This window comes from Ictidomys tridecemlineatus, chromosome 11, assembly GCF_052094955.1.
Source record: "Ictidomys tridecemlineatus isolate mIctTri1 chromosome 11, mIctTri1.hap1, whole genome shotgun sequence".
NCBI classification, from domain to species: Eukaryota; Metazoa; Chordata; class Mammalia; order Rodentia; family Sciuridae; genus Ictidomys; species Ictidomys tridecemlineatus.
The window spans coordinates 14,019,806-14,041,426 of NC_135487.1; the positions used below are offsets into that span (position 1 = coordinate 14,019,806).

The following is a 21,621-nucleotide window of genomic DNA, read 5'->3' on the forward strand; positions in this document are numbered from 1 at the left end:
GGCAGGGCCTGGGCCCCAGAGCCCTCAGGAGCGGGCAGCCTGTGCACACTTCTCCACTCCACCTGCCACTCGACCCCCATTGGCTGTGTAAGCTTGGCCAAGTTACTTGGTCTACGCCCATTTCCTCATATGGAGAAGGACCCAAAGCAACCAGGCCTTGCAGGGGTGCTCTGAGGAGGACAGGAGGCGACAGACTTAAATGACAGGCGTTTGGCCCGCGGGTGGTGTACAGTAAACAGAAGCCTTTGTTGCTAGTCTGTTGGGGCTGAGGACAGCAGGCAGTGGCAGCCTGTCTAACCGTCCCACGTCCTAACAACAGCAGTGCCCAGAACCGAGCTGAGACAGTCCTCGCAGGCACCAGGTACGTCCTCAGAGCCATCTCCAAACTGGGCACTGCTGACCCATTTAAAGTAGAGAAGACGAAGGCTCTGGGAAGTGACGTGGCCTGTCCAGGTCACACAGCTGAGAACTTGCCGGTCCTTCTGGTTCCAAGACTTTCATACCATCCGTGCCGCCCACCTCCCTGGGCTCGGCCTATCCTCAGCTCCCCGAGCCCAGCAGCCCAGCCCCAGCTCAGCGTTGGAAGCCGGTCCCAGCTTGAGCAGGAAGCCGCCCTCGCACAGCTGGACAGGGCGGAGGGCAGGAGGGCATCGAGCCCACCACGACACACAGAGGCACCTACTTGTCTGGATCTGGATGCCCAGAGCTGCCAGGCAGGCCACCAGTCCTGCCACCAGAAGTACCACCAGCACCACCAGCCGCTTCTCCACCTGGGTCCGTGCTGCCCAGCACCTCTGGCCGCTCCGGGGGCTGCGGAAGTTCACCTGCAGGGGAGGAGGCAGGAGGGGTGGGGAGGACAGGTGCCCGGGGTGCCCCCTGCCCAGGAGGAAGGGGCTCCACGGCAGGCCCGGGCCCTGGGGAGGCATCAGGGCTGCCCTCCTAACTCAGGGGTGGTCCAGTTCCCACAGAGTCAGCCCTAATCCAGGAAAGGAGCCACCACCCTGCTCAGGAGCTTGGACTGGCTTCCACACACAGAGAGCCAGCAGCTCAGGCCAGCCGCCAGGCTTGTGTGTGCCGTGTCACCCGAGAGGAGGAGATGAAAGAAGCCTACAGCGTTTCCCTGTGGCTCCAGGAGGGAGTTCAAGAAAGAACAGGATGTGTGGACGTGCGGGCGTCCAGCTGGGCTCTCCTCAGAGCCCCCACGGCCACAGAGCTGGGGACAAGGCTGACCACGGCTCAGGCTTCCCAGAGCAGGGGCGCCCTTAGTGCAGTGAGCCCTCCCAGCCCCACAAGAGCAACCTGATCAGTCCTCTCTTCCCATTCGAGGGAGCGGAGGGGGAGCGGGTGCGACCCCACCTCCCAGCACACAGCTCCAGGGGCGGAGTCTGCAGACCCCAGAGCCCCCTAGAGGAGAGCCAGAGAGGGGGGTCTCGGGAGATGCTGCGGAAAACACAAGCAGAAACCGCTCCGTGCAGGCAGGTCCTCAAAGGGAGGGAGAATGTCCCCCGCCTCCTGGCTCAACAGGAAAGGAGGCACAATGGGGGGAAGCAGAGGGTGTGGCGGGCCCTTCAGCTCCAGGGACAGAGCAGACAACAGCTCTCAGCCCAGGCCCCGCACACCCAAAGCCTGCCCTGGGTTCCCCGCTGTTCTTAGAGGTACTTCCTGCAACAGCCAGGGCCACAGGACAGGAGGGGTCTCCTGAGGGTGGGGGTCGGCGCAGTGTCATGACCTCCCTGTACAAACAGCTGGGCACCAACTCAGGCCACACTAGAAACGCTGACGGGAAGGTGGACTGTTCTGCTTTCCACTGCTCTTGTGCACAGGCAGGCAGACCAAGAAAAGTTTGGGGTGGGCAGGGTTTCAGTCTGGGAAGGCTTCCTGGAGGGGGTGAGGTCTGGGCTGGGTCTTGAAGAGTAAGTAGGAGTTGGTGAGGGGTGTGAGGCCTGGATCCCACAGGGCGCTGTAAGCTAAAGAAGGCGGACTGCCTCCTGGGGCCTGGAGAGACGGCATTAGATTTGCCCTTTGGGAAGGGCTGGGAGAGAGGAGTGAGGCCTGGCAAGGAGGGGAAGGGAGATAGGGAGACATTAAAGAGGCCATGGCAGCCTGCGGGGGGGGGGGGGGGGTGGTTCAAGGAGACCCAGACTCCAAGCGGCTCAAGGAGGGGCTCTCTAGAGCCAGGAGAGGGCCCTGAGGATGTCCCACGCCACCACTTAGGGATCTGACGTGGGCCCCTGAGGGAAGGGCACTGTGGCCATCCTCGGGGACTCTCCAGGAGAGGACTGGGAACTGCTGCACCAGAGAAAGGGGAACACGAGAACTTTCTGTGGAAGAAAAATTGTGCCCTAAAACTGAGAAAGGAACTTGAGAACCGGTGACACTTTCACGGACATCCGGGAGGCTCCCACCCCGGTCAGCAGAGGGAGGGAGCCGCTGCCTGCTGGGACCCTGCAGGGGAGACGCAGGCTGGGTGCGGTGGCGCAGCCTGTAATCCCAGCTATGGGGAGGCTGAGGCAGGAGGATCCCAAGTTCAAAGCCAGTCTCAGCAATTTAGTGAAACAAAAAGGGCCGGGGATGTGGCTCGGTTCTATCCCCAGCACTGCAGAAAAATAAAAGAAAGAAAAAAAATGGGGTGGGGCGAGCAAAGATTTCTGACCATGTTACTTCGATTACTTAAACTTTGTATTAAGCTGGGCATGGTGGCTCACATCTTGAATCCCAGCAAGTGGGAGGTTGAGGCAGGAGGACAGCAAGTACAAGGCCAGTATGGGCAACTTAGCAAGACTCTGTTTCAAAATAAAATTTAAAAGCCACCGGTGCTGACAGACAGACAGACAGACAGACAGACAGACAGACAGACAGACACACACACACACACACACACACACACGCTCTCCAAAGTTCATAAGGTGTTTTTTTAGGCATCGGTGACCTCATCCCATTTACCTGGGCACTGATGATAATCAGAGGGGCCCATGGGTTTGAGGCAGGCACTGCCTCCCCTGGAGACACGGTCACTGTGCCCTCTGCCTGGCCATGGTTTTGCCCCTGGACTTGTGGCGGCCTTCCTCCTCCTCCCTGTGGCCTCTCCTGCCCGGGCCGTGGTGGCTCAGCTCACAGGGTGCAGAGGCTCCCCCTGCTGCAGCCAGCCTTAGGAGGCTGGAGGGCATACCTCGAGGCTTGGGGAGACACAGGACACCCTTGCCAAGTGGGGAGACTCAAAACTGCTGAGGTGAGGGGACTTGGAGGCAGCCAGAGCAGAGGTACTGAGGAGGGGGAAGAGGGGGGACAAACCAGAAGGCAGAAGAGGGAGGAGCGGGGAGCACGGGGAGGAAGAGGCACCGATGGCAGCTGGGAAATGCTTGCGGGCCTGGTGTCCTGAGCCTTCTGCTTTGTCACAGACAGTATGATTCTGGTTTTGTCCCTAAGAGTAGGTACTAGCGTTAGCTCCAGAAGAAGCACAGAAGGGGGGCAGAGGGGAAGAATAAGGAGAGAGGACAATGAGGCGCCCCATCTCTCCAGGACTGGCGCCGCGTCCCAAGGCGGCCGTGCCACCTGCCAGAGGAGCCGAGTCAAGCTGGGAGTCATTGTTCGATGTCAAGCAAAGTGTTGAATCTAAACAGATGGTGTCCGCTGGAAATTAAATTAGAATTAGGCCAGAATTGAATTAAAAACTCATAGTTCCAGGCAAGAACCACAAACAGAATTTGAAAAGCGATTCTTAACCCGTGGCATGTTTCTGGCTCGACTTGTGCTGCCGGGCCAAGGCCTCCTGGTTTCTGGTCGGGCCTTACCTCGAAGGGCAGAGCGGATCCAGAGGCAGCTCCCCGGGGCAGGGAAAGTCACCTGGCAGCACTGGCCAATTCCGGGTGCAACGGACAGGGCAGAGGCTGGGCCAGGTACCACTCTGCTCCCTCCGGCCACCTGCTCAGCCAAGTCCCTTTTATCTGAGCCCCTACTGCACCTGCCCTGCCCCCTGCACAGGACCCTAGGGACCATCCCAGGAGATGATGTCACAGCAAGGGGAGAGGTGAGCGATTTCTCGCTTTCCTTTTAGAAACAAGGGCCTGTCAATCACGGGAGACTGGGCTGTGGCCAGTTAGAGGGCAGAGGATTAGTGGCAAGCAGCCCAATCCATCTTGGGGAACATCACTGGGAAGTGGCCCTTGGCCAAAGTCCAGAGCCAAAGGCTGGAAGATGGAGCTGCGAGTCGGGTGGGCGCTCCCCGCTGGCCGGCCTTGTTTCCCAGCATCATCATGTGAGGCACAGAGAGAAGGAAAGCGGTAGAGAAAGGAGCCTCTCCCCCCAGAGAGCAGCCGAGGAGACCAAGGAGGAAGCACTGGATCCAGAAAAGCCTGGGGGTGGGGGGGTGGAGAGAACGGAGCGGCCGGGCCCAGGAGTTCCCAGGGTTTCCACAGCCAAAAAAACAAAGCCCTAATCGGGGATAAATATTCGGTTACAGAACCAAGTGCGTGGCTCACCCAGGCTTTCAGCAAGTTCTGCAGGTGAGGACGGGACCGCCTGGGGCCCAGGAGCCTCGCCAGTAGCAGCAGGGGCGGGAGCCTGGCTCTCAGAGTCGGGGAGCCAGGTTCTTCCCAGCCACAGCCAGGTCCCCCAGTGACCAGGCCGCATGGAGCGGCAGACAGGAAGCCATTTTCAAAGGTCTGGTGGGGAGCCCACCCCCTGCGTCCAGAAGCCCAGCTGCTCCGAGGGCGAGGGCTGGCAGCGGACCAGGCTGCCCTGGAGTCAGCCTTTGGGAACAGGCAGACCGTGACCTAGCGGGGGGCCCTGCCTCCACAAGGGTGTCAGTTTGGGGAAGTTTCTTTCATTACAGTTTCCATGAGGTGGACTTCCTGCTGAGGCCACTAGGGTCAGCCCAGAGCAAACCCATGGTGCCTTGTCCCCCCCTGCCATCTGCCTGAGCCCTCCCTACCATCCGGTCCCCAAGCCTGATCTTCTTTGAGTAATAGCTTAAAATGTTCCCATCATAGGGGAGGGGACACCTTGCAGGTCCGGTCTTTAGAGAAACACTTCCCAGGTGTCTTTGATTTCCACAATGAACACCCAGGTCTCTGTGGCACAGGGAAGAAAGAAGTCAGAGGCCGGCCGAGCCTCCATCACAGGCGCCTGGGCAGCCTCTGGGCCTCCTCAGTGTCCCCTCTCTAAAGTGAGGAAGCTGGGATGAAGCCCCACATGGGACTGTCTCAGATTCTAGAACCTTCAGGCCAAGAGTCTAATCCTGTAACTGGAGGAGAGTTGAAAGGCCCCCTGCTAAGCCGAGAAGGCTTTTTGAAGTCCCGAATGGGTCTGCCTCCAGAATCACCCTCCAAATCACTGCCCTAGGAACTTAAATATTTATCTCAGTATTCCTAAAAAATAAATCTAAAAGATTTTGAGAAATCACTGGATGAGTGTCACAGGTTTGGGGAGACAGTGGTGGCTGGAGGCTTCCCAGGTTGGCTGCAGGGGCAACCAAGGCTACTTCCCTTCAAGCCCCTGAAGTGCACAAGTGTGGGGCGACCAGGCTCCGGCTTTAGCAGGCCGAGGCCCAGGCAGGGAAAGCTGGTACCTAAGGGCTGAGATGTTAGGAGTGGTGAGTCTCTCGGAGAATTCTGCTAGCAGCCAGGTCTGTGCTCTGAGCACTGAGACCACTTTCACCTCTGTGGCCTCATTTGAATATTTGCAGCAGCTCCCAGAGGCAAGTTGCAATATTATTAACCCATTTTATAAAGCTGTGTGAGTGAGCTGCTTTCAGGTCTAAGGCCACGAGGGACGAGGGACAGAGCCAGGGCTCCAGGTTAGGACGAGGTGGCTTAGAGGCTGAGATGTAGCTCAGCGGGAAAGCGCTTGCCTCGTGTGCACAAATCCCTGGCTTTGATCCCTAGCGCCAAGAAAGAAAAGACCAAAAAAAATAAATGAATAAAAATAGGCTTAGCCCTCAAACAACTCATTTGAGTGGATTGTAAGTAATCCGCCTAAAATAAGATAATAAGATAAAGGAAAACTGCTTTCAAATAAGGTATAGGTAGAACTTTCCTCCAGCCAAATTCAGCACTTTGTTAACACATCCAGTAATAAAAGTGGCAAGTGTAGCTGAGAGATGAAAATTTATATTTTCATTTATTAGCTATTGGTGTTGATCACTTTGGAATTAGAGCTAATTACTGCTCTTCTTCTTCTTTTTTTTTTTTTTTTTTGGTACTGAGGATTTAACTCAGGAGCACTCTCCATTCAGCTACACCCGCAGCCCTTTTTATTTTTTATTTTGAGACAGGGTCTCGTTAAGTTGCTAAGGCTGGCCTTGAACTTGCCATCCTCCTGCCTCAGCTTCCTAAGCAGCTAGGATGATAGATGTACACCACCATGGCTGACAAATAGCTTATTTTTATAGTTGCCAATTAAAAGAGGAAGATTTGGGGGTTCACAGTCCATCTTTAAAAGGCTAACATGAAAGGACCGATTATGTTTCAAGCATCCAGACCATGGAATAATCTGAAAGGCTAAAGATGGTCACCTGTAGTGTGATGACAATTGTCCTAACTGTTCATCTATACTAGACTGAATAAATAATATGCACAAAAGCTACAGATTATTTTAAAAATATTTTAGTTGTAGATGGACACAATATCTTTAGTTTATTTATTTATTTTTATGTGGTGCTGGGGATCAAACCCAGTGCCTCACATGTGCTAGGCAATCGCTCCACCACTGAGCCACAAACCCCAGCCCTCTATAGATTTTTAGTGGTGGCATGTTTTGGAAGATTTTAACATGGAAAATGCTTATGAAGTGCAAAATTCAGGACACATAACATTGGACATTTAGAGTGAGCTCAATTATCTTTCAACATACACACATACACATACACACATACACACACACACACACTTATACACACAAAAGGGATCAAGGAAGTAGCTAATGGAAGAGCACATACCCAGCATCATGCACAAAGTCCTAGGTTCAATCTCTAGCACCAAACACACATATGTATGCATAGAAAAAACTAGAACCCATTATCTCTGAGCAGGGGGATCACTGTTTCTTTTTAAATCCTTTTTTATATTTCTCTCTCTCTCTCTCTCTCTCTCTCTCTCTCTCTCTCTCTCTCTTTTCTAACCACAAATGAGCATGTAAAGATTTTATAGGAAAAAGACCTTCAAATGATTAAAAACATTGAATTAATAATAATAAAAAAGTGTGCCTTGAGCTGTGCATTTGGTGCACAATGACTTGGGAGGCTGAGGCAGAAGGATAGAAAACTCAAGGCTAGCCTCAGCAACTTAGCAAGACCCTGTCTTAAAAAAATAAAGGGGGAGGCAGGGGTATTGCTCAGTGGTCGAGTGCCCCTGAGTTCAATCCCTAATACTGTAAAAAAAAAAAAAAAAAAAAAAAAAGGAACAGCAGAAACCCAATTCTGCCTTGTAAGTTGAGGTAGACAGGTCTTAACTCAGAAACGCAGGCACTGGAGAATTCACAAAAGTTTGCCCTGGGCACCAGGCAAGCCAAATGAGGTACCCACAGAAATGTCCCCAGCCTGGGCTAAGCCTTTTGCCTTTCCTTGCTTGGCAAGTGGAAAATATACCCAGCTGGGCAGTGTGACATGGGGATACCAACAGACCTCCAATTCACATGACAGCGATATGGCCACAGGATGTCCCCCAACTTGTCCCTAGGGCTCAGCTTTGACATCTATCTGTACCATGGCCACGCTGGCCCTTACTTCATAGGTCATAAAAACAACAGCGCTCGGAGCAGACGCTGGAGTGTGCCTTCCAAGCACTTTCTCTGACCCCATCTCACAGATGAGGGAATGAGGACTGACGGAGACGCGGCACCTCACCCACGCCCAACAGTGGGTCCCTGGCTTCAGAGTGGGCTCCCTGCACTCTGCCAGGGGGTGCACCTGGATGAATGTACTGCTGATCTGAAAAAGGCTGTAAACCCAAGTAGGCTGCTGTCAGAACAACGGCACAGCACGTGATTTTGTTGTGAATTCTGATGCTTTTGTGCTGATATATTTAGAACCTTCTGGGGAAGATGAGATGGAAAAAAAAGATTGCTGATTAGATTCTGTTTTGATTTATGAAGGAAAAAATGCCTGCTACAGAAAAATAACTTCCGGCTGGATTTAGCCTCTGAAGGGTTCACAGGGAAGCAGATTTAGACAGGTTGGGTTGTCTCTCCCAGACTTCTAGGTCTGTGACCAAGCTAAGTTGGGTTATTCTCCTCTCAGGGCCTCCGTTTCCCTATCTGTGAGTTGGGAGAAGTCACTCTGCAGCTCCTCGTGGTGGCCCTGAAGGTTAAGTGGGACCACATAGGTAGGAGTACTGAATCTTAGTGTGTATAGCACTCGGAATATGAGTCTGGATATCCCTGGGCCTAGTTAACAAGTCTGGAGGACTTGGGGTATCGCTGGGGGGGGGGGACGGCACTTGGCTAGCATGCACCCAGGACCCTGGTTCAATCCCCAACACTAAAAAATCAAAACAGAACTGACTGGAGAAGGAACTCAATCAATGCTACCCCCCTTTACTGCTGTCTGAATTCCAGCTTCTCAGGGGTGTGTCTGTCCAGAGCTGCGCTGTCCCCACTCTTCCCAAGTTCGCCCTTGGGAGGAGTTCTGACTGGATTTCAGTTCCCCAAGCAGCCCCAAGACTCTCCTGGACACCTCTCTTGGTCTATCTGCCAGAAGTCCTCCTGGGCTGAGGGGGTCCCACTCCCCCTCTCTCTGGCCTGGTTTCTCAAGATCCAGATCACAGGGCCACCCTGGGCGTTCTCTTCATTTCCAATTCGTTCCCACCCCTACCTGCCCAGGTGCAAACCCCATCAGGGCTGACCGCCTAGCAAGAACTGTCCCCGGGCAGGTGTGCAGGACAAGGACAGCAAAAGGCGTCCTGGTTCACCACTCTGCTGCCAGGCAGGAGCTGGCCAGTCCGGTGTCAGATTCCCATAGGGCAGACCCTGGAGGGAGGAATCCAGCTGCCCCAGTAGGTTGAAAAGGGCTAGGGAGAAGGGGACAGAAGACCTTATCCTCCCCATCCCTTCCCCCAGGAAATTCAGGTACTGGGGCAGGGAGGGGCAGGAAGAAAGCGTCATGTCCCCAGATAGGGTGGGTTGACCAGGGCCATGCGTGGAATGTAGGGACTTTCATGCTAAAGCTGGAGCAGTTTTAGATCCCGCCAGCAGTGGGTTGTGGGACCCGGGACAAGTCCCACCAAACACGGGGACTGCCTCTTCTGTGACTTGGTAACTGGGCCGGCTCCGGGTCGAGGGGGTGCTCGACTCTGCCACCTGGGCGTGACCGGGAAGCAGGTGTGTGTGTGGGGGGGGATGGGGGCAGGCCGGCCAGGCGCGGGGACCCTGCTTGCGGGGAGCGGCCGGGGTCCTGCGGGACGCGACGGGACGGGACACGGGACGGGGCGGGGCGGCGCCAGCGCGCATGCCCGGGCCTGGCCGGCTCCTACCTGCAGGCCGTTGGGGTACGCGTCGCCCTCGGAGAGCGAGTCCACCAGGTCCTCCTCGTCCAGCGTGGCCCGCTTGTAGGTCGACATCTGCAAGGCCAAATGCAGCACGGACTCCCTCAGCGCCTCCATGGCTCGCGCCCGAATGGGGAAGCGCCCGCGCCCCGCCCCGCCCCGGCCGGGACACCCGAGCCCTCGGCCGCCCGCCCGCGCTCACCCCCAGCGCCGACAGCACGGCGGCCACCGGGCGCGGCGGCCACACGCTCCGCATGCTGCGCCCCGCGGTGCCGGTCCCGCCGCCTCCGCCGCGGGATGGGGGGAGGGGAGGGCCCGCAGGCGACGCGCCACCTTCGCGGGCGGGGCCTGAGCGGCGCGGCTCGGGTTCCCTCGCTGGTCTCGGAGCGGAACCCCGCAGGCCTGGAGCCCCGGAGCAGATGGGGACCCCGGCCTCCCCCGCGGGGAGGACCCCGACTCAAGACCCTAGCAGGCAGGAAGGGCCTCTCAGAGTTCCCTCCTCAGTAATGAGGTCCCCAGTGCCAGTCGGTATCAGGCCTGGCAGTAAAGAAAGAGGTCCCCCCACTCTCAGCCCTTAGGTGGGTCCAGGGGGTGTCCCCATCCAGCTAGAAAGGCTAGGCAGGGGGCTGGGCGAGGAGGGAGGGGAGATTAAATCGGCAGGTGTCTCCTGTCTGAGCTCTGATTGCCTCTTTCCTCTATCTCAAAAGGGTTGATTTTTTCCCCCTTCCTTTTCTGTTTTTGATACCCAGGGGCATTTTACCTTTGAGTCACATCCGCAGCCCTTTTTGTTTCATTTTGAGACTGAGTCTCACGAAGTTGCTTAGGCCTGGCTAAACTGCTGAGGCTGGCTCTCACTTGAGATCCTCCTGCCTTAGCCTCCCCAGTCGCTGGGATTATAGGAGTGTAATCCATCACACCTGGCTAGCTCGGGGAATTTAAAGCTGGATGAATGAATTTCAGAAAATTCCAGGGAAATTTCTTGGCATAGAATGAAAAAAGCCATATGCATTTGATTGGCTAAAGGGTAATCGGGTGCCTGCCACACTCTTCCTCAAAGGTTGTGTCCCTTCCTGGGTACATGAAGAATCGTAGCTTTGAGTGCTGGGGATGTAGCGCAGGAATGGACCATTCTCCTAAGCATGCAGAGGCCCCGAGTTCCATCCCCAGCACACAAAAACAGAATAAAGACATCATGGATTTGGACCAGGTCAAAACTCACGTTACTCATGTTATCAGTTGTTAAACCAACCAACCCTGAAAGTGACCCTTGGGTCCCCCCTCCCACAGGAGTAGAGAGCTCCACACAGGTATCCCTTCCCTGGCCTTCCTCCACCCACTGGAAGAGTGGGCTCTCTTAGGTGTCTGGTGTTTAGGTGGGGACTCTGGGGCCCAGCACTGTCCCTGCCACACTGAATCCAAAAAAGGCCTAATCCAGCAGAATGCCAGAGGACACGTCGCCACTTTAAACCATGGAGTGCCTGAACTTGAACATATTTTTCAGTTTTGGAAAATGCATTTTTGATCATTCCCAGGGGATTCTCACAACCACACACAGGTTCGAAGGCGCAGGCAGGATCAGAGCAGGGAGATGCCCGACCAAGTTCTCAGGATCAGCAAGATGGTGGCTCCTCAGAGTGACCTGGCTGCCACCCCTGCTGTCTTGTGGTCTCCCCAGCAGCCAGAGCTGTCTTCAGAACCAAAGTTCTCATCTTGCCACCCCTTGCTTAAAAGCCCTCGGCCACCCCTGGAATGACATTTGCCAGGGCCCCAGAACCCTGGCCACTCCTGTCCCTTATCTCAGGCTGCTCCTCACCCACTCAGGCCCATCTTCTCTGGCACTCACGCCGTTCTTCAGATTCCCTGAGTTGCCCCTTCCCCCAAGATCTTTGTAGCTGCTGCTGTCTCCTCTGGAACTTTCTTCTTTCATCTTCCTCCTCTCAGCCAGCGCCTGCTTCAGGGCTTAGCTGAATGCACCTCCTGCAATATCCCAGCCACCCGCAGGAGCTCTGCATCTTCTTTATTACAGAAGCCTGTTTGCTTTCCTTTAGAGAATTTATTGTAGTCTGTTAATACTTTGTTGTTTTTAAATTTTCACTGTCTAGCTCTTTGCCTCTTCCCAGAATCACAAGCTCTATCAGGGCTGGGACCTTGTCTGGCCTGTCAGCAGAGAATCTCCAGCCCCTGGCATATAGTAGGTGCTCAACAAACAGCACCCTACTTAAAATGAATGGTAGAACAAATGGAGGGGGCAAGTGTTAAAATGAATGGTTGGAGTGAGTTGGGGAAGGTGCCTTTATAGCCTCAAGATTTCTGTCTTTGTAATGTCTAAGTCCAAAGAAAACAGGGGCACAGGTCTTGGGTGAGCGGGGAGAATCTTAAAATTCTTGAAACTTCTGCCTCGCTCCCCCTTGGTAGAAAAAATCCCATTGTCCCCCTCAAAGAGAGAAGGGACTTCAGAACTGCTTCATTTGGGTTATAGCTGGGATTCTTCTACACCAGAACACTGGGTTACACCAAGAGACAGGAGTCGAAACAGCTCCTAAACTTCCTCAAGCCAAAAATAAAAACTACCCCCTTCCCATCAGCACCACTGACATGTGTTCTTGCTAAATCTACATACATTTATCGCCTGACCTTGGTTTCTGTAAACTGTCACCACTTCCCTGGGACCCGCAGAGGAGCAATCTAGTTCCTTCTCCCCAGTTTGATCACACTACCTAAGATTCCTTTTTCCATCGTTGGCCTGTTTCTTAGGTGGGCAGGTGGACGGCAGCCCGGCCCTGCCCAGGCAGCCTCCCTAACTTGGCTGCCAGTAGACTGTCAAGTGCCCGAGGGAGAGGCCCTTGAAAACGAAGCTAAATCCCAGACATCTCCCCAGGAGCCCCTGGGTGTGAGGGACTGTCACCCCCTCTCACCCACCTGTTCTCAGAAGCAGGTCCGCTTGGCCCCTTTGGTGGAAAATGAAACTGAGGCTGGGCGTCACTTGCCAGTGTCCTCTAGCAAGGGCTTCCTCTCTCTCCTCTGTCTCATTTCAGAGACCTCCCTTTCTGGGAAGATCTCCTGACTACCCGCCACCTGCTGGCCTGCTGTGTCCCAGGACAGCTCGCAGGACAGTGGTGTCTTCCACTCTGGACAGAAGGTCCAGAAGCTGGGTCTGTTGCCTCCAGGCCTCGCCTGAGGCTGCAGCCTCCAGATGTGTGAGCAGAGGTGGGAGGCAAGACAGGGAGGCTGGCCGCTGGCTCCAGGACCAAGGCCAGGCACCCTGAAGTCCACCGCCATCTGTAGCTGGGTGATACAGGAAGCTTATGTGCACCCCAAAACACTGAGATGGAGGCCTCTTTATCTTTCAGCACACAAAAGTTGAGGGCCCCCTTCCTGAAATACTGCTGCAGGCCCCCCCTCGAGGTGGGGAAGGCTTAGCGGGGCTTTGCTGGGTGGGGAGCACCCTGGGGCCTCCTTGGTGAGTGACACTCCTACAATGGCAGCCCCACCCCCAGACGTGCTAGTCAGCCACTGTGTGGAGCCCCTACACCCCCTTAGGCTTGGCCTCAGCGGGAATTCGGAAGGGCAGGGGAGGGGGGCTGCACAGACCTGACCCCCACCGTGTGCCGCGAACACCTACTATGTGCCATGGACACCTACTGTACGCCATAAAACAAAAAAAGTATCCCTCCTCTGCCCCACTCTGCTTCACTTGAAGACTGAGGATCAGGGAGGAGGCAGCACTTGTCCCCTCCTGTCACCAGGCTGGAGAGCAAGGACCAGGATCTTCTGCGCTTGTCTCCAATCCTGTTGGTACTGACTTCACTAAGCAGCCTCCGGAGCCCAAGGCACAGCTAGAAGGTGGCCAGGCCGCCTGGGGCCCCGACTCTGGTCCATGCATTTTGCGGAGGGCGGGCTGCTTCTCCAGGTGGGGACCTCACAGGGTTGGTGCCCCAGGAAGACCGGGGTGCTGGGCTGGTGGATGGCCGGCACTGTGCTCCCTAATTGCCTCATTTGCGGTGGCAGATGCCACACCCGGCCCCAGGAGTGCAGGGAAAGGAGAACAACCTTGGCTTTGTGGGGAGTTTCCGCCTTGGTGTGCCTGCAGCTGCGGAGGAGGAATCTGGGCTGACTCCGGGCCTGGTGCTCACCAGAAGGGTTTGGCTGAGACCGAGAATGAGCAGTGGAACCCTAGCTCCCTGCAGAATGCCCCGGTCCCCCATGTCCCCGCTAGACGGGGAAAGTGCCAGAAACCAGATGAGGGCTGGAAGCCCTGCCCTGTGGAGATGGAAGGCCCGGGGTGGATATAAATGCTCACATGTTTCTGACAACAAAGGCCTCGTGGCCTGGTGCCACCCGGGCACGGCCCATTTGTCTGGACAGCGTTAGTCACGCCCATGGCTCTTGCGGTTGGTTTGCCGAAGGCAGGGGATCTTCAAGGAATCCTGGAACATGTCGGAGGCAACAAACAGCAGCCCCATGAGAGGAACTCTGAGGCCAAGGGCTGACTGCCACACCCTCAGCTGTCTGCACACTCGACTCCGAAGCTCAGCTCTGAAGAGATGCCGTCCTGTGGCCAAGTGCCCATCAGTTCCTGCTCCTGGAGCCCGTCATTGACTGGCCTGAACTGTCACATGGCACCCAGGACACATGCATGTGGCCTGTGAGCTAATGCTTACATTCAGCAGGCACAGTGAGTAAAAGGCCTGTTCCAAACCTCAGTTTAGAGCCTTATTCTACAGTTCTAAGCTGAGTGACCTTGGGCAAGGGACTCAGTGGTCTCTCTGTGCTCAGTGGTCCCATCTGTAAAATGGGGGAAGATTAAGATAGTACCTCCCTCTAGGATAGCAAGACCCTGTCAAAAATAAATGAAAGGGGCTGGGAATAGAGCTCAGTGGTAAGTGTGCCTAGTACTGCCAAATAAATAAATAAATAAACGGGCACGGTGGGACACGCCTATAATCTCAGGGACTCAGAAGGCAGAGGCAGGAAGATTGCAAATTCAAGGCCAATCTGAGCAACTTAACGAGGCCCCAAGCCACTTAGCGAGATCGTCTCAAAATGAAAAATAGAAAGGACTGGGGATGTAGCTCAGGGGTACAGCACTCCATCGGTTAAATTCCCAGAACTTAAATAAATACATAAAGAAAACAAACGGTCCCTCCCCCACAGGACTGCTCTGATAACTAATACAAAGTACCCGAACAGTGAGGGCCCTCAGCGGGTGCCCACCAGGTGGTAGCTGTTATTACTGTGCCATCGTCACTTTATAAAATATCAGGTTTGAGGGGCTTCAGTGGATCTGCACTGTGTAAAGAACAGACCCCCCCTCCTTGGACCGGCACTCAGGGGTTCCCCAAATGGCCCAGCCTCCCCCACCCACCCCCTGCCCCATCTTGTCTCATTCGACACAAGCTTGCTAGTCCCTGATACTTGCCAGGCCCTGGCTGCGAGCTGACGGGGCAGCTCGGAGTAGGACCTGGTCCCCACCTGCAAGGGGCCTGGGGCTGTTCTCTCCCCGACCAGGACTCTGCCTGCTCTACTCTAACTACCCCTCTCCATCTTGGATCGCAGCCGCCTCCTCCTCCAGGAAGCCCTCCTTTCCTCCCCAGTCAGAAGGAATTGTGCCCTTCCCTCCAGCGGGCCCCAGCACAGCATCCGCAGGATATTTAGGCCTCTGAGTGTCCACCTGCGATGGCCAGAACCCGAGGGGCAGGCAGCCATCGCTTCACCTTCCCACCTGCTGGTTGGTTTATATCCCAGATTTTCACTAGGGCACAGGCATCTGTGATTTCAACCATGAAAAAAACAGAAGTTACGGCTTAAATAAACGTGAGGAAGAGTCAAATAGGATGACTGGGTAAAAGGCAAGACAGTAACAAAATGGCCGCCACTCTGAAGGATGACACCCTTGACATCACTATGACTTTTGGGGGCGGGGGGTACCGGAGACTGATTTGGGGCACTTGGCCACTGCGCCACATCCCCAGCCCTATTTTTGTATTTTATTTAGAGACAGGTCTTACTGAGTTGCTTATTAGCACCTCAGTTTTTGCTGAGGCTGGCTTTGAACTCGAGATCGTTCTGCCTCAGCCTCCCGAGCCACTGGGATTACAGATGGGCACCACCACACCCAGGTTTTACTTTTTGTCATAGGAGTCCGCCTCTATCCCTTTTTCCTTGGCTGCCAGGATCCTCACAGCCAAATCTGAAATTCACCTATTGGTACTTTCCTGGCCTTTACGTTTGGCTTTTCTTTGTTGAAGTCTTCCACGATCCTGACTGTCTGTTTCTAGAGCATATCATTTTACTGAATGTAGTTTAGTTGTAACCAACCATGAATCCTGTGGAATAAAGGGAGTTAAAAATAACCTTATCAGGAACGTGCTTCCCCTAAACACCCTGTCCTGGAAAGGCAGTTTCGAGACATTTCTTTGGCAGTGGGAAGGCCTGGCCCAGAGGCAGTAAAGACAGCCCTGGGCCCAGCCCCAGGCTCCCTGGCTGACCTTAGCCATGTTGCTTCCCCTCTGGGGGCTCCGGGACCCCATCAGGCCTGCTTCCCGCCACTGGCTCGCGCTCTCAGGCACACTTTCTAGTCTTGGCCTTGGTTCCGTCAACATTGGGCTCTATCCCAACCCTGTTGCTGTCCTCAGGGGAAAAACAACCGACTGCCCAGGTGAGACCGAGGCTGCTGCCCGCAGCCAGGGCCGGATCACAGTCGTCAGCAGGTTCGCTGAGCCCTTGATGTGATGGCCAGATGCTTTACCTCTGTGGTCCCCCTCCCAAACCACGGCACCCGAGTCTGACTGTGAGCCACGAGAGGAGACCCACTTGAACATCCTACAGAGCACCTGGCTGGACCCTCAAGACTGCAAGGGCATCAGAAGCCAGGAGAGCCTGAGAAGCTGTCACGGTCACGAGGAGCCGAAAGACACACAGAGTAACCTAGTGTGGCCTGCGGAGGGCACAGAAGAGGACGCTGGGCACCCCTGAGGGACGTGAGTGGGGTGTGGACGTCGGTGAGTCACAAGGCCCCAGTACTGGGAGCGCGTCATACAAGATGCTAATGATACGGGGAATTGAGTGGGGTGCCAGGGCCCTGTCCACGCTATCGTCACCATGATTCTACCTAAAACCGCTCTAAAGTTAGAAGGTGTATTTAACAAAATAACTGGCCATTCCCTGGAGGAGAAAGCAGTCCTTGACTGACCCAGCTCTTCTACGCTCTCCTCTTAATTATGGCTTGGGGTCGCCTGGTGGAGTCAGCCCCGGGAGGCCCATTTCACAGACGCAGAGACCGAGGCTCCAGCCAGGGTGGCGCTGGCTAGTGAGCAGCGCTGAGATGCTGGCTTCCTCGGGGTCTCCCCATCTCCTGTGCCTCCAGACAATCTCCTGTGGGGCCTACGGGTCTCCCCAGTCGGGCCGTGGGACAAAGGAAGGGATGTGGCCACAGGTTGTGGGGAGGGAGACTGCTTTGTGCCACCAAGGGGTCGGAGGGGCTGGAGGCCTAGCAGGGAACGGTGGCGGGGGTGGCGCAGGTGCCCCAGGGAGACACGGGAAGGCCAAGGGTGGAGGGGCATTGGGAGGTCAGCCTGCTCCCCCTTCCTTTGAGCAGCAGCAGCCCCCCCAGCGCCCAGCCCGTGAGTCAGTCGCCCTGGTCTGGACCGCAGTCCCCCGGCTGGCGCTGGCTCTGGAGCGGGTGGGAGAGACGTGCGGCACACGCAGGGGCCAGGGAGCACTCGCCACTGGCCCAGGGCTGACTCACGGGCAGGGGCCCCGGGGGCATGGAGAACCCTGCCCAGCTGCCTTGGTGCCCAGGGAGGAGGCCATTCGTGCCAAGCCCCCCGCCTCGCGGCACCACCTGTTCCTCCCCATGGGCCACCCCCTCACCCACCTGAGGGCCTCTACCCGCCTGCTGTGCCTCTGTCCAGGCCTCCTGGCTCTGCCCTCCTCGCAGGTCCTTCCTGGTCAGCACCCAGGCCCTGGACCTCCAACTCCACTCACCCTGGCCCCTCATCGGCCGTTGGGCTCGGGTGGAACTTTCTAAATGGATTTGTGCGACTCAGTCACTCTCCGCCTCATGCGGAGCTGGCTGAATAAAGGCTCTCGGCCCCACCTCCCCCACAGGGGCCTGCTCCCGGCCCCTCACCTCTCACTGCTCCCCTGCACTGTGACTGGCTGCACCCCAACCGCCCAGCTTCCTGCTCACACGCAGGCCCTCACCCTCTCCGCCTTCCGTCCCGCTTGACTCCTACGTGCATCTTCCTCCAGGTGGCGGGACCCTTCCCCAAGGCCCCCAGAAGCTCGCTTCTAGCATCTCATCCCGAGGGAGTGGCTGGCCTCCAACGGGGGCTGTGCGACCTTGACCAAGGCATTTCCTGCTTGTCTGGGCTTTGGTTTTCTCCTCTCCTAACAGGAGGCTCAGGGTGCCTTGTCTGTGGGGTCACTTATCCAAATAAGCTAAGTGAGACTCAAGGTCCTCAGCTGTCCCCGGGAGACCTCAGCGCATGTGGCAGTGGGCTCTTCAGGAGCGAGAGACCCCTGGGGAAGAGCGCACGCGCCAGGCACAGGTGAGTTCTTGACTCTTTTCCAACTCGGTGTAAACCACCTGGGCTGCAGGGGCCGAGCAGCCTGCCCAGTCGCCCACCTGGTAAATAACAAGGCTGGACGTGAACCAGGTGTTTCTGTCCCCAGAGCTCGCTGTATTGCCATGATAATAAACAAGGTGGTGGCCGCCACCTCCCTCCACCCTGCCCTGCCCACCAGCTTCATCCTCACCATTTTGGGCATTGCCTCCCAGCTGGGTTCAAGGGGCTTAGATGTCTTCTCTGAGCTTCGCTGAGCACCAAGTTCAAGGTAGACCAGAGAACCACAGCTGGCCCTGACCCTGGGGCCACCGCAGATGCCAGGGCACCTCCTCAAGCTCTGGCACCCTTGGGTGCAGCACGAGTGGGCTGGGTGAGTCTCCAGCTGGGGAGGCCAAGGGTGCCCAGAAAATTTGCCGATCTAATCACATAAAACTCAGGACAAAGTCAATCTGTCTCATTTAATGATATTTATAATGGTGATGATGACTGTCCTGCCCAGTAATTAGGCGCAACCAGGAAACAGCTCATGGAAACGGTTGTTATAATTAGTATTTGTGCTACCCAAGCAGGAGGGTGGTGGCTGAGAAGAGGGAAGAAGAAGTAGATGGAACAGGAAGCTTTGGGGACTCCCCAGATCGAGGAACCCCAAGCTGACCAGTGCATGAGAAGGATCCCGTCCGACTCTCACGATGACTTCCCGATGTGGGCACTGTTACCCCTTTTCTAGGGTGAGCAAACATGCTCAGAGAGGTCACTTATCCAGAGTCACAGGGTCATTGAGTGGCAGCCAGGGTTCACCCAGGCTTGCCCATCTCCCCCTCCAGCCCAGGTGATGTCTTGGGCAGCAGAAGCGACTGGGAAGAGGCTGGGAGGTGGCAATTCTGGTGCCACCTTTCCCTGGGTGTCAGCGAATGACTTCCCCCTTTGGATTATAAGAAGGAGTGCGTCAACCTGGGGGCTGGGTGAGAGGGCAGCTTCGGAGCCAGGCTCCCCGGAGTCTAATCCTTGGGCACCTGAGCCTTGGAGGGCCAGGGTCTCCTCACAGGGCTGTGAAGTCAAAGAGCAAGAAAGACTTGGAACCAGGCGTGAATCGTATCCCCATTAGTGGGGAAAGAACAGGCTTTGCAGTCAGTATTTTTCGTCTATGAAATGCGGAGGTGGTGGCTGGATCAGAGCAGTGGTTTACAAATATACAGATTTTTAATCCCATGGAGCCATTTATTTTTCAAAAAAGAAACTCAACATGGCTGCAACACTGTGGCACACACCTCTATCCCAGGGGCTTGGGAGGCTGAGGCAAGAGGATTGTAAGTTCAAAGTTCAGCCTCAGCAACTTAGCAAGATGCCATCTCCAAATAAAAAATAAAAAGGGCTGGGGATGAGGCTCAGCAGTTAAGTGCCCCTGAGTGTGATCCCTGGGACCAAACAACAAGAACCTTGATCTAAGCCGAGCTGCTGCTTCTGTCCCCAATGGCCTCGTGCCCTGACCCTGAACCTGGTCCTCTCAAAGGATCCAAGAAACAGAGTTTGAAAATCTCTCTGAGAACTAATGGCTCTAAAGCTCCAAGACCGCATGCAGGGTGGGCACAGAAAGTCTCAGCCTCCCTGGGGACGGTGCTCGGCATCACGGGGTGGACACACGGGCCGTGGCACAGGACGGCCACCCCCATGGTGGATTCCCTGAGGCCTGCTGGCTGCTGCGTTCAGGCTGCACAGCTGTCCTCCACGGAGGTGGCTGAGGAGCAGGGGGAGAGCGCTGGACCTGGGCTGGCCGGGGCCCCACATCCTGGCCCAGCCACGTGGCCTAGAGCCGTTGGTGTCAGGGTCTCACTTTCCTCAACTGTGAGATGGGGTGACAGCACCATCCTCATTGGGTGTCATCAGGACAGATGGACTCAGGTGTGGGAAAAGGCTCCGACAGTGGACGGCCACCCCAGATGGGCACTTCCTGTTCCGGAAGGCTGCTGTCCCTCCTCGAGGACTGACTCTGGAGCCACACTCCACAGGGCCGAGCTCCAACCCCAGCGCCTGCCGGCTCCGCATGGCGCCTGGTATGCAGTAAGTGCTCAGCGAGTGATTGCTGGGCTCAGGTTTGGGGGACAACAACTATTGGCCAGGTGACTCCCTGATGCCCTTGTGCGGCGACAGAGCTGCTGAAAAGGCCCAGTGCCTCCTCCCGGCCTCGAGGAGTGGGGTTCTGAGCTAACGTGTGGACCAGCTCCCTGGGGCTCCGCTGGGGACCCGTCTTCTGTCCTCAAAGGCCAATCACCTCAGCAGCCACTTCCCAGAGGTTCTGACGCCTGCTTCCCGAGCACCTACCACACGCCAGGCCTTCGCCACCACCCTGCAGGGTAGATAGCGCTGCCCCCACTGGGCCGAGGAGGGAAGCGGGGATTGGAGAGGTGACGTGACCAGCAGCTGGCCTGGAGGGCTCCCCTGGGGTGGATGCTGCTGGAAGGTCTGGAAAGGCTCCAGGGACCCGCCCAAGCTGCTGGGTGCTCTCACCCAGGTCACAGAGCTGGCTCCAGGGGAAACCGGCAGCCTAGTCCAGTCACCTCCTCTGCGAAGCCGTCTTTGACCAGTCCTGCCCCCCCCGCCACGCCTCCTCTGCTGCCACCGTGGGTCCTGCGCCATGCACCAGGCTGGCACCAAGTGCACCACACATCAGTTTACTAGTCCTGCCAAATGCCTCTCTGGCTGTGTGTCCTGGGCAACCTCTCCGATCCTCAGCTCTCTCATGGTGGGTGATAACAGCACAGATCTGGAAAGTGGTGGTGAAGAGCAAACTGGGAAAACCCAGTAACAATGGCAAAAACTTATTTAGCACTTACTGCATACCAACACAGGGACTTGCCTATAAGAAAGGACCAGAGGGGAAGGTCTATTGGTCCTACCCTGCCATCCCCTTCAAGTGCCAGAGAAACCACAAACCTTCTTCCCTGCAACTCTGGGCTTTGGGGATGTGGCCAGATGGCACAGGAAGGGAATTCAGGCCTGGGGTGCAGGCCCCGCCCCTTTGGGTGGGAGGTGAGGTTAGAGGGGGCTGTTCTGCCAGGTGATCCTTATCTTTCCTCCTGCTTCTCCAGGCCGCAGGCCTGTCTGGGCGAGTCCCCAGGGAGTGGGCATGCCCAGCCACTGGCACCCTGGGGCAGCAGCCCGTCCTGACCTGGACACCCTCACCTAGGACACATTCTTTTCCCTGTCTCCTGTCCCTCCTGGGCTGGGCTCCCCCTCTGCAAGTTCCTGCTTCTTCTCCCCTTTCCACACCTCTGGTGGCTCCCGGTGGAGCACTGGCCGGGCCTGTGCTCCTGACTCCACCTCTGGCTTCTCTCCAGGCACTGCTTACAGTCAGGTTCCTCCAACCGCCTGCCAAGGTACCCAGACACCAAAACTGCCGGTGCCAGGGCAGACCTGGGGGCAGCACCCCTGGTGACTGGCAAAGCTGCAGCCCCAGCAGCCTCGGCCACCACCCTGCTCCCTGGGGAGGCCGTGCAGCCTGTGGGAACCCAGACACTCAGGGTCCAGATCCCAACGCTGCCAAGGCCTCGGTCTGTAACCTTGAGCTGCCCCTAATC

The 21,621-nt window shown here is 56.3% G+C and overlaps 1 protein-coding gene across 2 annotated transcripts in view; it reads right to left on the reverse strand.

Moving 5' to 3' along the window:
• Ece1 (endothelin converting enzyme 1) overlaps positions 1 to 21,621 on the reverse strand; it is a 94,208-nt gene that overhangs the window by 41,095 nt on the left and 31,492 nt on the right. Inside the window, exons 1-3 of one of the 2 annotated variants that reach the window (XM_078025522.1) lie at positions 9,679 to 9,826; positions 9,465 to 9,551; positions 683 to 824 (exon numbers count right to left, since the gene is read on the reverse strand). In XM_078025522.1, coding sequence (XP_077881648.1) covers positions 683 to 824; positions 9,465 to 9,551; positions 9,679 to 9,732 — 283 coding nt within the window. In that variant the 5' untranslated portion in view covers positions 9,733 to 9,826. Of the gene's footprint in view, positions 1 to 682; positions 825 to 9,464; positions 9,552 to 9,678; positions 9,827 to 21,621 lie in introns of those variants that run through there. The other variant, XM_078025523.1, reaches the window with a different exon arrangement.